The following is a 14,610-nucleotide window of genomic DNA, read 5'->3' as shown; positions in this document are numbered from 1 at the left end:
CTTCCACAACCTTAAAGAAAACATGTAACTCTTTTTGATAGCTTCTTGTCATCATTATGTATTTTTAGACAGCAAGAGATTCAAAACTCTAAAAGCATGTTAAATTAAGACAAAAAATCCTGACAAGTACGAAAAACTAATCCCTACAAATGCCAAGAAGCAGCAACGAAGGTACAGAAACTGCCCTAGATCATTACAATACTGTAAGACTCTGCAGAGGGATCTGGACAGGCTGGATCCATGGGCTGAGGACAATTTTATGAGGTTCAACAAGACCGAGTGCCAGATTCTGCTCTTGGGTCACAACAACCCCATGCAGCACTATGGGCTTGGGGAAGAGTGACTGGAAAGATGCTCAGAAGGTAAGGACCCTGGGGTGCTGGCTGACAGCAGCTGAATGAGCCAGCATGTGGCCAGGTGGCCAAAAGGCAATGACATCCTGGCCTGTGTCAGCAATAGTGTGGCCAGCAATTTCAGGGAAGTGACCGTCCCCCAGTACTCAGCACTTGTGAGTCAACACCTCAAATCCTGTATCCAGTTCTGGGCCCCTCACTGCAAGAACGACATTGAGGTGCTGGAGTGTCCAGGGAAGGAGCTGGTGAAGAGTCTGGAGCACAAAGTCCTATGAGAAGCAGCTGAGGAAGCTGGGGGTGTTTAGCCTGAACAAAATGAAGTTCAGGGGGATCTTATCGCTCTCTACAGCTGCCTGAAAGGAGGCTGCAGCCAGGTGGGCGTCAGCCTCTTCTCCCAGGTAACAAGAGATAGGAAAACAGGAATAGGCTTGAAGTTGCATCAGGCAGGCTTAGATTTGGTAACAGGAAATTGAATTGTTTTAAATGAAGGACTGACTGCAATATTCACAGCAGAGATCCTGACCAGCCCTGCCTCCTCCTGCAATGTTCACTATATCCCATTTCAGTGCTCCTTGCCCATTTTCAATCCCATTGGTCAACCTCAATCAAACTGGACAGGAATGACACTCGGCCCCTCCTGAATTCCACTGTTTCTCTGGAAGTCAGAGGCTGAGTGGAGGGGGAAAGCCACATTGCCACCCCCCACAGAAGGATAGACAAAATCCGGTGTTACATACTTCACTTGGCAGCACCTGGCTGGCTGCCCAGCCCAGGTGTGCAGGCTTCTTTACCAGAACATGCATAGCTACTGCCTGTTCCTTAAAAGCACTGGTCTGTAGTCTATCATGAGTGTTTCAACACCTAAGTCATGCCAGGAGGACACCAGACTTAACTATTCTTATCATCAACAGAATGATTTTGTCTATGCAAAAAAAGCCAACCTATGTAAGAAGATCACAGCACATTTGCTAATGGAGTTTTGCTCCTCCCCAGCTCTATGACAGTTTTCCTGCTTTTTTTTTCCTTTTGCTTATTATATTTGCATAAACATTTGTGTGGTTGTGACATTGTTACTCGTTGTATGTGTTCGATTTACTGAAAAGATAAATTCAACGGGTATTTTGAAGGATATGGAAAATTTCAGTTAACACTTAGGCAAAATTTTAAACAGCACATTGTCATCATTCCAAAAGAAAATTATACATACCTCTCCAAGCTTTTCTAACTTGATATAGGTTTCCATTTTTCCAAATCCAATTTCTGACTGCAATGAAAAGAAATGGCAAATTGATCACTAAAACCAAACACTTCATTTATACATCAGTTAATGAACAAGCTGAACTTCATTTATGAAAATTACCCGATAATACTTGACGAAAACGGCATGATTCTGGTATTTTAAGAACAAATTAGCACATTATGATATAAATGCATCCCAGCATCCAAGCCCAGTGCTCAGCCTGTTGGACAGTCTACTGTGTATCCTGCAGGGATTGTGAGCTGAGTTACACTTAGACCAAAACCTGACTTTAACCTAACACCTACTTAGGTCTTCTCCACTCTTCTGATCTGATTACTACTAATGAGGTTGTTACAGCTTAAAGCACAGAAGTAATCTCAAACTAGTCCATCCTTTCTCTTGCTCAGCATAACCATACGCTGCTTCTTTTTTCAAAGTAATCTTATTTGTTTGCTATGTTCAAGATCTTAGCTCCAAGTTTCCTCTCCCATTCTGACAGCTCATCTTTTGGACTAAAACTTTAGCAAGAAAATCCCTAAACATCACTCTCTGCAAGTTTCAGCTTTGTCTCAACAGTTCACATTTGATACCTCTTAACTCCAAATCTTTGTGTATTTTACTTGGATCTACTTATTCACCTTCTCTTTTTTTGTCACCAACTTAGCTCCGCAATGCAAGCCAGAAGGATGTGCCTGCCTATGTAACAGATTTATTTCTGAAGACACTAAGATCATTACTCTTTTCCTGTTCAAATCCACTGCTACTCTCATATTTAACATGGTTATCTCTTACAGTTATTTTCTCCTAAGACCACTGTCAATTACACCAAAGCTTTCTATTGTTCCTGCAGTGTAAAGAATGCTGAAAATAAACATGTAAACATGCAAAATCTTGAAGCAATTTACAAAATGCATATAGCCTGTACCCTGTCAAACTCCAAAATTTATAGGCTTCATGGGATTATGCTTTACTGACAACTGAACACACATTGTGACAAAAGAGCCTGTTCACTGGCTGTTTCTTTCCAAGGAACAATCCTTTGAACCTAAGCTGTCTTCAGCACCTAGATCCACATGCCACATGTTCATTTGCTCCTAAAAACCTGATGGATATTAAAGTTTTTTACTCTTTCATGGTAACACAGTGTAACATAAATACTGCTGACTGTATTAAGATTTGACAATAACGTCATTGTCAATATCTGAAGGTCAGAAAAGTTTGATTAATTCTTAGTTTTCAGAACGCATGTATGAAAATACATCTAAACTAAGGGTAAGATCTTGTCTGCAAACATATTTGATATATCTAGGGAGGGAAAAAAGGATGTATAATTACATTAATATAACATTAAGAGCAATTCTGCTTTATGAAACTAGTGTTAGAACTGAAATGTTTTAGAACTGGGTAAAGAGACTTTAGCATCATGCATATTTAGGAGCTCGTTGAAGACAAACTGTTTATCTCAAAATACAAGCGAAGTTGGTATTTGCTAACCTTGTAACTCCAGTGAGATTTTAAACATATCACTGATATAGGTACAATGTTAGCAAAATAAATATTATATTTCCACTGTGCCTTTTGACCTACTTAAACAAACGTATCTTGAAGTGAGTATTAGATGGTATTAGAATGAAAAAGACAGGCTGCTTAGTTTCTTGGAGAAACTAAAGAAGAACTGATAGCCATTGGTCTTGCTGTCACCAGACAGTCTGGAATGTAAAAACTTCATTTCTAAGAAACCTCAATGTTTTTCATTAAGACTCATAAACTTAGTATCCTTTTAATACAAAAAATCACGCAGTATTTCCTACATACAGAAGACAGGTATTCTTCAAGACCTGCTTTAATGTGTTTAAATTTTTTATTACGTCTCGGTTCCTTATCACTCCTAAGAAAAATTAAGTTTTACATTCCTCAAACAAAGATCAGTTTCATCTTTTCTTCAAAATGATTTTTGAACTGTTTCATCTTTTTCTGTAATATGCATCTATCTTGACTTTACACAGAAACATTGATGCACCATATTTACGGTCTTTTACTTCTAATGACTGTGCATACAATACTGCACATGTATACACAAAATGCAATTACTGTAAAAATTAATTTTTTTCTTGTATTTCAAAGAAGAACACCAGACCTAAAGTATAACAAGTCCTCACCTGGTACTTTTTATAGCCTTTTTCCTGTGTTTCCTATTAAGTCTGGAAAAGAGACATGCCTTTGAAGCAGAGCACAATACTCATCTGTTGTAAGTAAAAGTCTACTAGCAGGCTTTCAATAACAATTTTAGAGTAATGAGTCCTTGGGTTTCTTTTTTTGAAAGCTTAGTTTGAAATCATAGCAAATGTATGCCTGCATACCACAGCAGTGCTGGTAGGTTTCACTTTGGACTTTTAAGCCCCATAAAAGTGAAAGCATTTAAAAAGGAGAAACAAAACAACCTTGTGACAGGAAGCTGATTCCAGGAACACACCACATTCATTAGAGGGCACTGTTTTTCTGTCAGTCTTCTCAGAGGTAAAGAGGAGAGAACTTCAACTACTCTCAGGGGTCACCATTAAATGAGCAAGGGGATTCAGATTCACAGGAAAAATTCCTTCAGCGCCCAAATACTTACCTCCACTGGCAAGGTTCTACTGAAAAGGTATCTTGCCAGCACCTGAAGAGAGGTTTGGGGAAGTCTGTTCCTCAGTTCCATGCTACAGTAGCAACTAAGTGGTGAAGGAGCTATAAAATTCTAGCACGGGTTTTTAAGCCTGATACATCATCATTACTTTCAGAGCTTCACTCAAATATTTTCTGGTTTTAATACAGTTCCTGCAGAAGGTGGCATGCAGATCAGAGCTTAATTAATCCAGCACACTAATTTTTTTCTTTCAGGGTAAAAATACATGATAAAACTCAAATAGTGCTTTGTTATAGATATTATTTATAATGAATAAAATAAAGATATTTTACAGTTTCAGTTGTAGTGAAACCTATTTCACTACATGTACTTTCATATTTATTTTTCAGCAAATAAGTAATTAAATCAAGAAAGCAACAATGTACACTTCCTAAACCTTTTCAGTTTTACTCTGTGACAAATTTCTCACCAATGAATTTACTGAGGATGTCAGTAACAGTCTAGCAACCCTTTAAGATCGCAACACTAAAGAACACTGATAGCTGAAACTATGACTGAAACACAGCAATTTAAAAAAAAATAAAGACAATAATGTTTGTTTTTTATTATTCCAGGGATGTGCATAATTTATATGTACAAATATCCATGTTTTCTAGCACTTTAATTACAGTATAGGAATCCTCATTCTGTCATCTCTAAGGAAAAGACTTATTTTTTAAAGTAACCCAATAATCTAAAAAGGTATATGTGGATTTATTCCTTCATTCTTTTAGGAAATGTGCTTCAAAAAAGAAAACAAAAAACCCCACAAAACATCCACTATTGTCTCCACAACAATTCTGAGGAAGAATTGTTATCAAACACAAAATGAACAGTGAGGAGGACTTGCCTTCATATTATGCTGCTTTTAGGGCCTTCCTACTAAATCACAAGGGGATCCAGCCTTGACCTAAAACTGTGTGGCCTATTTGCTCAAACAGATCCCTGCTCTAAAAAGCAGAAGGATTTAAGTATGTACTTCGGGAGTTGAGTTTAGCCACTGATTTCAATAGGACAAGACCTTCAGAGAGAAATACAATCGGACCAAGTTAGCAGAAAAAAATGAAAGAAAATGTGAAGTTCTTCATTGGATTTTGACAGGTACATGCTGATGTTCAGGAATAAAAAGTCAAAGTGCGAATGAAGCTGAAATATACCTATGGAATACAGGCCTGTGCATTAAATGGATTCTGAAGACCTGAGAGGTTGGCTAGAAAGGCAGGTGCATTACACTTACTAGGGATGCTCGACGAGAACGCCGACTCATTGGCTGGTCAAAGGGCGGGCTGTTAATCTGCAGCTTCTCCAGGTAGACATCAGGTATCCTGATGTCAGCGGGCAGGGACAAGCGCTTGTTCAAATCCTGCAGCAAATAATGGTAAAAAGAGAAGGGACAAGTAGAGTTCAGAATTTCCTAAAACATCCTTTAACATCTGTAGTGTTACTATTTAAAGCTTAAATATTTATACAATGAAAAATAATCTCAGAGAAATTGTTTTAAAAACATATTCTCTTCTTAAAATACCTCAATTTGCTTATATAACAGGTTAAAAAACCTGTGCAAACTTATTACTCTGACAAGAGGAATGAAATATTAAAATGCAAACAACTACATTGTGGATAAATGTATCGAGTTTAGTTGAACACTTTAGAGAGACCTGAAACACCAGAATCTGAGAATTCAGAGACTTGTGGATGCATTTATTTTCATATAGCAGTTACTTTAGTATAAGAAGAGATTTCCAGAATTCAAAATATATCACCCTCTCTTTCTCTTGACTACAAAAAGCTACAAACTTAGTCCATTTTTTCCAGTCTCACAAAACAGAATCACTTCATTATTAGAGCCAACTATTACAAATATTATTACATTTGGTTTTTTATAACTCTTTACTACAGGATCTTTTGAAAATGAAAATGCCATTACATAAAAGCCATTCTCTCTGCATCAGATTCTATTTTTCCCCAGTAAATTTTTCCAAGAACAACATACATTATTTCTAAGGCAAGAGGGAAATAAGATCGCTTCATCTTTTACCAAATGGGAGGGGGAAAGAAGATTTTTTTGGGGTGACTGTACATTCTTATTGTTTTTATTTTAGTTTGGCTTTAATCTCAAACATGCCAAAAACCCAAAATATTAAATATTGTCTTAAAATGGCCAGTCACCATCTCATGAGATAAAAAGACAACATAGCCAGACTCAAAAAAATGGGAAGCAATTTCTGAAACACTGGGAATTTTTTTTCAGTGTAGGTAGTTTATCCAAGTAAAGAAAGTCATGCTCAACATCAAGTGCACAATCCACCCCCAAAGATTCTACCCTGAAGAGGACATCTCTGGAAGCATCACTGTTTTCACACTTTTCTCCAGCACAGGAGGCAACTCTGTATTTCTGCTGGTAGACCTCAGATTTAATCAATACTGACCTGAGGGCTGTAAACCCTTCTTGAAGGGTTCTTTTCTATCCTTAACTATCACCTCCAGCTGGGCATCCTGAGCTAACCCAAATGTTGGCAGCTGTATCCCAGTTCAGTTCCCCTCAGGCTTGACCATGTGCTTCTACTCATGTCTTTGCAGCAGCTTTGAACTATTTCAGCATGCTAAATCACCAAGAAACTATCTCAGGAGAAGTGCATAGCTTCCTGCCAGCTTTGTGCTCCAAACAGGTTCAGTGTAAGGTCAGACAAGCTCACAGCCTGAATGCAGGGCAAGAGAGGCACAGCAGGGCAAGCCCGGGAAGCCAGCAGCCAAATTGGCTTAGGCTGACAAAGAACTGGATCATCAGACTTTTCAGGACTTGAGATCTTGGTGAACAACTTGCTAAGCTTTAAGTGATGAGAATGTATTTGAACCATGTATATGCATGACCTGTATACATACCTGGAGCAAAAGCTAAGCAAAAAATACCAATTAAAGAAATATACTTTGAAAAAAACCTATGTAATTTGGGAATTAGTTGAATCTCAGGTAGGATTGAAATGATAATGTACCCCCCAGGATGATTTACATATGCTATTCCCTATGGCCACCTGATACAGGCAGAAATTTTTGGAGAGAGGCCAGCAAAGCTCTAATTTCTGGCAGCTGATCCTCCTGTTCTCCTTTTGCTCCTCACACCTCCTTAGGTACAGAGCATCAAGTCTGTTAGCTTCTGCTTTGCTGCCAAACATGAGCTTCTTTGCACAACTGGAAAAATCAGTGTCTGTTTTTCATCTAGTATAGAATTTTTTAATTGTCTTTAAACAAAAAAAAGTGCTGTTCGCAGAATGGCAGCTTTGACCAACATTTTGAAGCTAAATTAAAAGAAGTATGGCTCCATTTTGACATACTTTCTAGTTTATTAACTCATTTTCAACTTGTGTATTTTAAATTTTTTAAAACATTAGCAATTGTAAAACTGCCCGTGTGGTTTTTGGGAGAGTGGTGGAGCTAATTGTAACAGGACCTACAAGTATTCCCTGAAGTAAAACGGTATTTTCCTCTACAGTATTTTCCTTCTTTCTTCCAGGCTCTGCTAATGCCTCTCTCCTACTGAAGAGGGTTTCAGATTATGAAAAAAAAATTATTTCTCCTATGATTTACTGCATTCTTCAGAAAATTCTGGTAGCTGTTCAAAACAGTTGAGCATGCCACATTGACTTAAAGAAAGTAGCTTTGACATCTCACTGCAGAGTAAAACCACGAAACTGCTGGAACAAGACAGGGATGACAGGAAAAGGATCAGCATCAATCTCTACTTCACCTTCCTAATGTAATCCCAGATCAACACTGGGCCAATATACTGGCTTTTTGCTTTTTCTGATGGCTGAAGAACAATTTGACAAATACTAAAAGACCAGGATAAAAGATCAGTGAGCTGAGTTTTTCAATATAACTTCCTGAACACAAGAGATACCACCATTATCCTATAAATTCTGTGACAAAATAGCTTTCTCCTACTCTTACCTATTAACTCTTACAGCACAGAAACCTGTTGCACTGCTCTGTTCTCACTGTCCCACAGTGCTTGTTCAACAAGTCTGTTTATAGGAATTTTAACAGAAAATTTTTATAGGGATATTGAAGTTATGGACCTCAATTCAAAGGCCTCATGAAATACTGACCTGATTGTATCCCAAAGCTCTCCATGTGTGAAACCCACCTCCACAGCCTCCAAGAAGCATTCCCAAGCATACAAAGTTGATGGGTATATAGGAAGATGGAAGCAAAGGCAGCCTTTAGGCTGTGACGGCAATTTGAAAACTATGCCATTAAGTGTGCACTGCATCTGCCAAACACACACCTTTTCAGATGGAGGGCAAAGGAAACAAAGCAAGTCTAAGATTCTACACAGGTACAAAGAATCCATTACTTTGAAGCCCAGCTATCACAGAGGCTAGAGATAACATTATTTTTGGTGCAGAAAACATGATAATGGGAGGCAGATGTAATTCTATTACAGAATTCCCATTCCTTCATTCTCAAAACCTCTGCCTATGCTGTTTTTGCAATAGGCACCATGACTTCACTTCAGAGATTCACGTGACATTCTCAGTTCTAAACCAAGCTTAATCTGTAAACTTATATTTGTTGCTCCACAGTAGGTAGTACAGTTTGAATGTAAGTACTTACTGCTGCAAAGGCCAAAATCTGTTCCAATTTGGGTAACTCCCCCACAAACAGTAGTCTACTTTTACATAAAACAACAACCCTCACCTCCATCCCCTGCAATGTCTTTAAAAAAACCCCGAACAGCACACCACAACCTGATGGGAGAAGGAGACATTTTTTTCAGAACTGGAATACCTGATGTTAGTAACACTTCCTTCCCCACATTTGTAATGTAATAGACAATACATGACGGCAATTGCTCTTTTTTCCCTCCCTCAGAAAAAAAAAAAAAAGGATTATTAAGTGCTGAAAATCTAAATTTTTGTCATGTTCTAAATAAAATCAAAACAGTATCTATTCACCTTAAATTTCTTGAGCTGAAGAAAGGTTCTTTTCTGTGAGAAAACCATGATTTCATGGAATCTGCAGCAGGTATTTTACAGATTTTTCCTCCTAACGATTTACACTACTATACTTCCAAAACTCATGCATATTTGGCTATGTTAGAATGTCAACCAAGCCAAGACTTCCGTTTTAAAACCATATATTGTTACCTACCAGACAGAAACCTTTTATGACACCAATATTTGAAAGATCATAGAATTATATATAAGAAGTCTTCTTTGTATTACAATTTTCCTTTACCTAACTGCTTAAAATAGACAAAACTGAAGAAAGTAATTTAGTCTACAAACACAAATATCTGAAAGAAGGAAATTATTATGCCTTGTTTGTCTGTACCAACTTAATTCCTCCCAGTTTTTGCAATAATTGAAGCAACTACCTCTTGGGAAAAGCAAGCAATTATAATTAAATGCTATACAGTAACATGAAAGGGGATTCATTAGATGTGCATGAGAGGAATAAGCACAATGTTTCATAGTGGCTAAATAGAAAAACTGGAAACTAAAATTGCATCAGTCTGACACAGTTGAAAATCCCAGTTAATTTAACTGAGATAATGCTAAAAGTAAAGCAAGAACCTACCACACACCTACTAATTTTGAGGCTTAAGTGTTCAAGGCCGGGCAGTCTGCTGACACTTGGGCAGCCTGGTCATCTGATGGCAGCAGGACACTTGCTCCCCCACTGTGGACTGATCCTGGTGAACAGTCAAGCCTTCACCTAGTGGAGCACTCACTCTCTGCTCCCACAAAATGCAGAGAAGACTGAAGGATGGTGAGGAAACTTGTGGGTGTAGGTAATGGCAGTTTAATAAGGAAAGCAAAAGCTGTGTGCCCTAGCAGAATGGGAAAAGGAACTGATTCACAGCTTCCTATCAGCACGCAGGTGTCCAAGTGCTTCCCGGAAAGCTGCGCTTCAGCACGCACGTGGCTCAAGAAGTGGAAGACAAATGCCATAGCCACAAATGTCCCTCCTTCCTCCCTCCTGCTTCAGCTTTTATTGCCAAATGCCATGCCAGATGGCACAGAATAGCCCTTTGGCCAGTTTGGGTTGGCTGTTGAGCCCAGGGGAAACAGGTTGTTTCCCTGCTGGTGCTGACCAGCCTTCAGGGTGAGTCTGGCCTTGGTATATGAGGCCTGGGACTGCTCATTAGATGCAGTCGCCATCTCTGCTCCCCATGCTGCCCCTGCAGCCATCCCACTGCAATCCTGCTATTGCTGATTTACCAGCAGCAAAACCCGCTCTTCTAAACCACATGGCTTGCTGCTATTTTGGTGTGACACCAGGCTGGAGGGGCCAGCAACAGTAGGAAACAGATTTTTAAGAATTTCTAATTGTCTTAAATCTCTGTGGAATCCTGGGAAGCAGTGAGAGACTTTCTGGACAGAGGACTTTGCTCACACTTATTTCAATGACCAACTGAATATAATGACCTGTTAGCATTTCCCATAGTAAAGAAAAAACTGAACAACTTAAACCAAGGTATAAAATGCCTTGCTACAATGCTGTTTAAAGAAGTAATAAGGAAGCATGTAGAATTAATGGCAGGACTGAATTTTCCCTATGCTCTTTGAGACTGTCAACACTAAAGTTTAGTGTCCCTTTTAAACACTAATTTTGCATCCCTTTATAAATCTAAATATTTAAAGGTAGTAAATTGGAGCAACTCCCTGTGTTATTTTATATATCCTTTTTTAAACATAACAGGTGTGTAAGTGGTGTACACAGATCCTCAACTATTCAGAGGGAATCTGGGTACATTCCTCTGTAACTCTTAAGAAGCGAGGGTTTAATGGAATGCAAAACCCTAGCTTTTGGGGGCAACAAAGTACTTCAGGTAAAACAAACAATCTTTTAGAGAATTTAAACTATATTATTTTCTTGTATATCACTTAAGATTTATTTTTCTAAATGAGGTCTAATTTATGAAAAAACTTTCGTCAATTCATAGCATTTTCTAGTTAATTCCTTTATAGTTATCTTCAGGGTCAACTTGCAACAAAATATATCAGTATTCAATAAATGCAGTACTCTAAATTATCAAATGCCTGTGGATAACTGTATGTTATTTAATGAGCTGGTTTTTAATCCAGTTCCAAGCTATACTCCGGGAACATATTTAGGCACCATTTGATTTGTTAGGGGAACCGGAATGCTTGTGGCATTTCCCTTCTACAACTTAAAAACACATTTTCTATCTTCATATGCAAGGCTTATTCTCAGTTTTGCTTTACTACTGGTACTACTGGCAGAGAAATGTAATCTATTTTTATAATTTGTCTGAAATGAGTTTCACATTTGTCCTACTCTGCTTCATGGCAGATAAACATGTAAGCACTTGTGACACTAATACCACTTTGTTTTTCATGGAGATAAACTACTCTAACTTGTGCTTATCTTTACCATCTATTTCTAATGCCAGCTACAGCAAATGCTCTAGGAAGAGCTACACTTTGTCCAGCCTTTTCTTTCATCTGCCTAACAGCCAAGTGTGTTCCTTGATGTGGAAGTTCTGTCTACCACCAACTACTTACACTTGGACACAAGAAAAGGAGGCAGGAATTCCAACTTAAATCCTGCAGGTCCTGAGAGCTGAGGAATTTGACATTTTAAGTAAACAAACCTGTCTTCTAAATGAAAAACAACCAACCACCTTGCCCCCAAACCTGGCCTGTTTTTCACACATATAAGTAAACCCCAAAAATCCTAACTTTTTTTATTTCATTACCTCTGGTCCCCTTCTGGATGGCCTAAAATACTGCTGCAAACATCAGCTTCTTGACTTGCCACTCATAGAAAACCATTCACAAGACTTTAATACTAGAATTTTGTTACCACTTTCTGTTTTTCACCTCTGTCAACTTCTTCCTTAGCTACCTATCCTTTTCTCATCTCCTACTCTCCATAATACAAACTTACCAGCTATTCCCCTTTATAATTGCCTGACTTGTCTAATTTAATATTATTTAGTGCCACTTCTCAGAAAGCCTTATTCCTGACCAACAGGTAAATCTTCACTCCTCTTAAACCCTGTCAAAAAAAGTACATTGTTTTACAGAATAAACCTATTTTTATTTGTGGAAACAACACTGTTAACGTTTTCCACTTTAAATCAAGTATTATAACAAAAAAACTTCTGGATATCCTTAACTCACAAATTTTTTTGACTAAGACGCACTACAGACTTCAGTTAATTTCACTGAAGTTGATAAAGATGATTCTAACTCTGGATAGACAATGTTTGAACTCTACATGTTATAACTGCTCTAAAAAGAAGCAACTTGAAACATTCACATTTCTTAGGCTGTCTTCTCTCAACTCAAGTCATTGTGTGTTTGACTTACATAGCACATTTAGACAATAAACACTAATATTTTTGACAAAACAGAAAAAACATCATTAACCACAAAAAATACACAACCAGAAAATTGCCCCAGGGAAGGATTTGCTGAGGTCTTCCCAAGTCCAATTTTTACTACACTACAAAAAGCAAAAACGAAAACCAGACTATTTTTACTTTTAACCTGTAACAAATGTGCCATTTTGCAGAGTGCTTCTTTCTTGCTCCAACAGTAAGTCTCTCTTGTGTCTACTGGGCTACAAATGCTGCTAATCTTTGAACTGACAGGCTATTTCAGACTGCTACCACACTCACAACTGCAACTGCAGCAAGAGAAGGAAGATTAATGCCTCTTGTCAAAAAAAACAGGAAGGGAAAACCCTGATAACATCAGCCTCAGTTCACTCTTACTAAATGTTTCATTTAGCAAATGTAACAGCTGAGTATCTCCAAAGCCAGTATTTCATTGCCTGTGGCCAGATGTTGCCATTGGTTTTGGAGGAGAACGGGCTGGGTGTAAGAAAGTCTGGTAACTACCCCTTCCAAAAAAATGAAGTAATTATCCACTGATACAAGGTTAGGAGCCCAGGAGTAGGAAGCTGTCTCTGTCGGCGGATGACACAAACTATACTGCCAAGCTACGTCATTATATACCAATCCTTATTGCTTTGGCTATTCTGTTTATTGGTGAGTTACATTTCGAGACCAACCATTACTTAAGGTATGTACTTACTATATGGCAACAGACAACTTGCTGGCTTGCTGGTCACCTCTCCCTTAAATTTTAGTTTATCTTTTAAGAGTTGATTCTGCTAAATTCCATCCATAAAATTTTGTTACAGCCTCACAAAGAAGAAAGAATTGTTCTTGTAAGCCTACAGACATCAGTCTTATGGCCCAAACAATCCACTCTGGATCAAATGAAAATGCTCTCTTGTGTAAGCATCAGTCTGAATTAGCATTCTCACCAGCTTTAGTGAGCAGCAGCGAGACATCTCAGCTGCAACCACAGGCTGTTCACTGTGCTTTTGTTCACATGCTTAACGACATTTAAAATGCTGCATCCTATAACCCTCTATGCAATGCAGTTCAACTTCATGACATGCTTACGGTAAAAAAAAAACCCAAAACCAATCAAATTTTTACGCTATTCTTTCCCTGCGTATTTTAACTAAGAATGTGTACTATGTGCTACCTCACGATACACAAAGCAAACACATTACTTTTAAGACATTAGCTTATGCCAGTGAGAACTTACACATTCTAATACACAATTTTAAAGCATGTACTTACTGTATCATTTTAGTATCAGATACCATGTGGAGCTTTTTTCTGAAGGTTGCCTTATCAAATTTCAGTGCATTTTTGTCAAATGACAGCACAGTTGAAGCCAACTGGATCCTCTACAATTATGACATACAACAAGACTGCTAGAGGCAAAAGTAAATATATATATATATAAAAAAAAACCAGCCCCAAAAACGAGAACATATTTGTAAAAAACTGTGTTGTTTGGTTACAGTTCTGTAGACCTTCAAGGTCTCAAAGTAAAACATCAGCATACACATCCACCAAAAGAAACCTATACCATCCCTGCAGCACACTATTTTAACACCTTTATAGATAGGCTTCAATTACTGTAGCCAAAAAGACTATTTTAACAGCTGGGATGAGTTATCTATACCAGTCTTCCTTATATGTATATAAAGCCATCATCATTCCTCCACACAACTGACAGGTTTAGCTATAATTTCATTATGATGCATAAAGTGCATTTTTTTCTGCCTTCAGTAGCGTGATTTATACCTAAATATTACATTTTTCCCTTATACTTCAATGTTGCTATTGTTATTATTTTACTGAAAACATTAACTCACAATTAATCAATTACTATTCTGCTAAATTTGAGGACAGGGTCATCAAAGAACCTTTTCTTCTGTTAGTAGCAATAATGAAAACACAATCTTAAGATCCATCTACGAAGGATCACTGCTACATCTCACACCACAAATCC

At 37.9% G+C, this 14,610-nt stretch overlaps 1 protein-coding gene across 2 annotated transcripts in view; it reads right to left on the bottom strand.

Moving 5' to 3' along the window:
* Positions 1-14,610, bottom strand: part of CDK17 (cyclin dependent kinase 17) — a 54,979-nt gene that overhangs the window by 12,557 nt on the left and 27,812 nt on the right. For both annotated transcript variants that reach the window (XM_017737819.1, XM_008636550.2), the window contains 2 exons: positions 5,496-5,621; positions 1,561-1,617 (listed from right to left, as the gene is read on the bottom strand). In XM_017737819.1, the coding sequence (XP_017593308.1) occupies positions 1,561-1,617; positions 5,496-5,621 (183 nt within the window). The remainder of the gene's footprint in view (positions 1-1,560; positions 1,618-5,495; positions 5,622-14,610) is intronic.

The sequence above is a fragment of the Corvus brachyrhynchos genome, unplaced genomic scaffold (genome assembly GCF_000691975.1).
Source record: "Corvus brachyrhynchos isolate BGI_N302 unplaced genomic scaffold, ASM69197v1 scaffold56, whole genome shotgun sequence".
Classification (NCBI taxonomy): domain Eukaryota; kingdom Metazoa; phylum Chordata; class Aves; order Passeriformes; family Corvidae; genus Corvus; species Corvus brachyrhynchos.
This window is presented reverse-complemented; position numbering and strand designations above follow the sequence as displayed.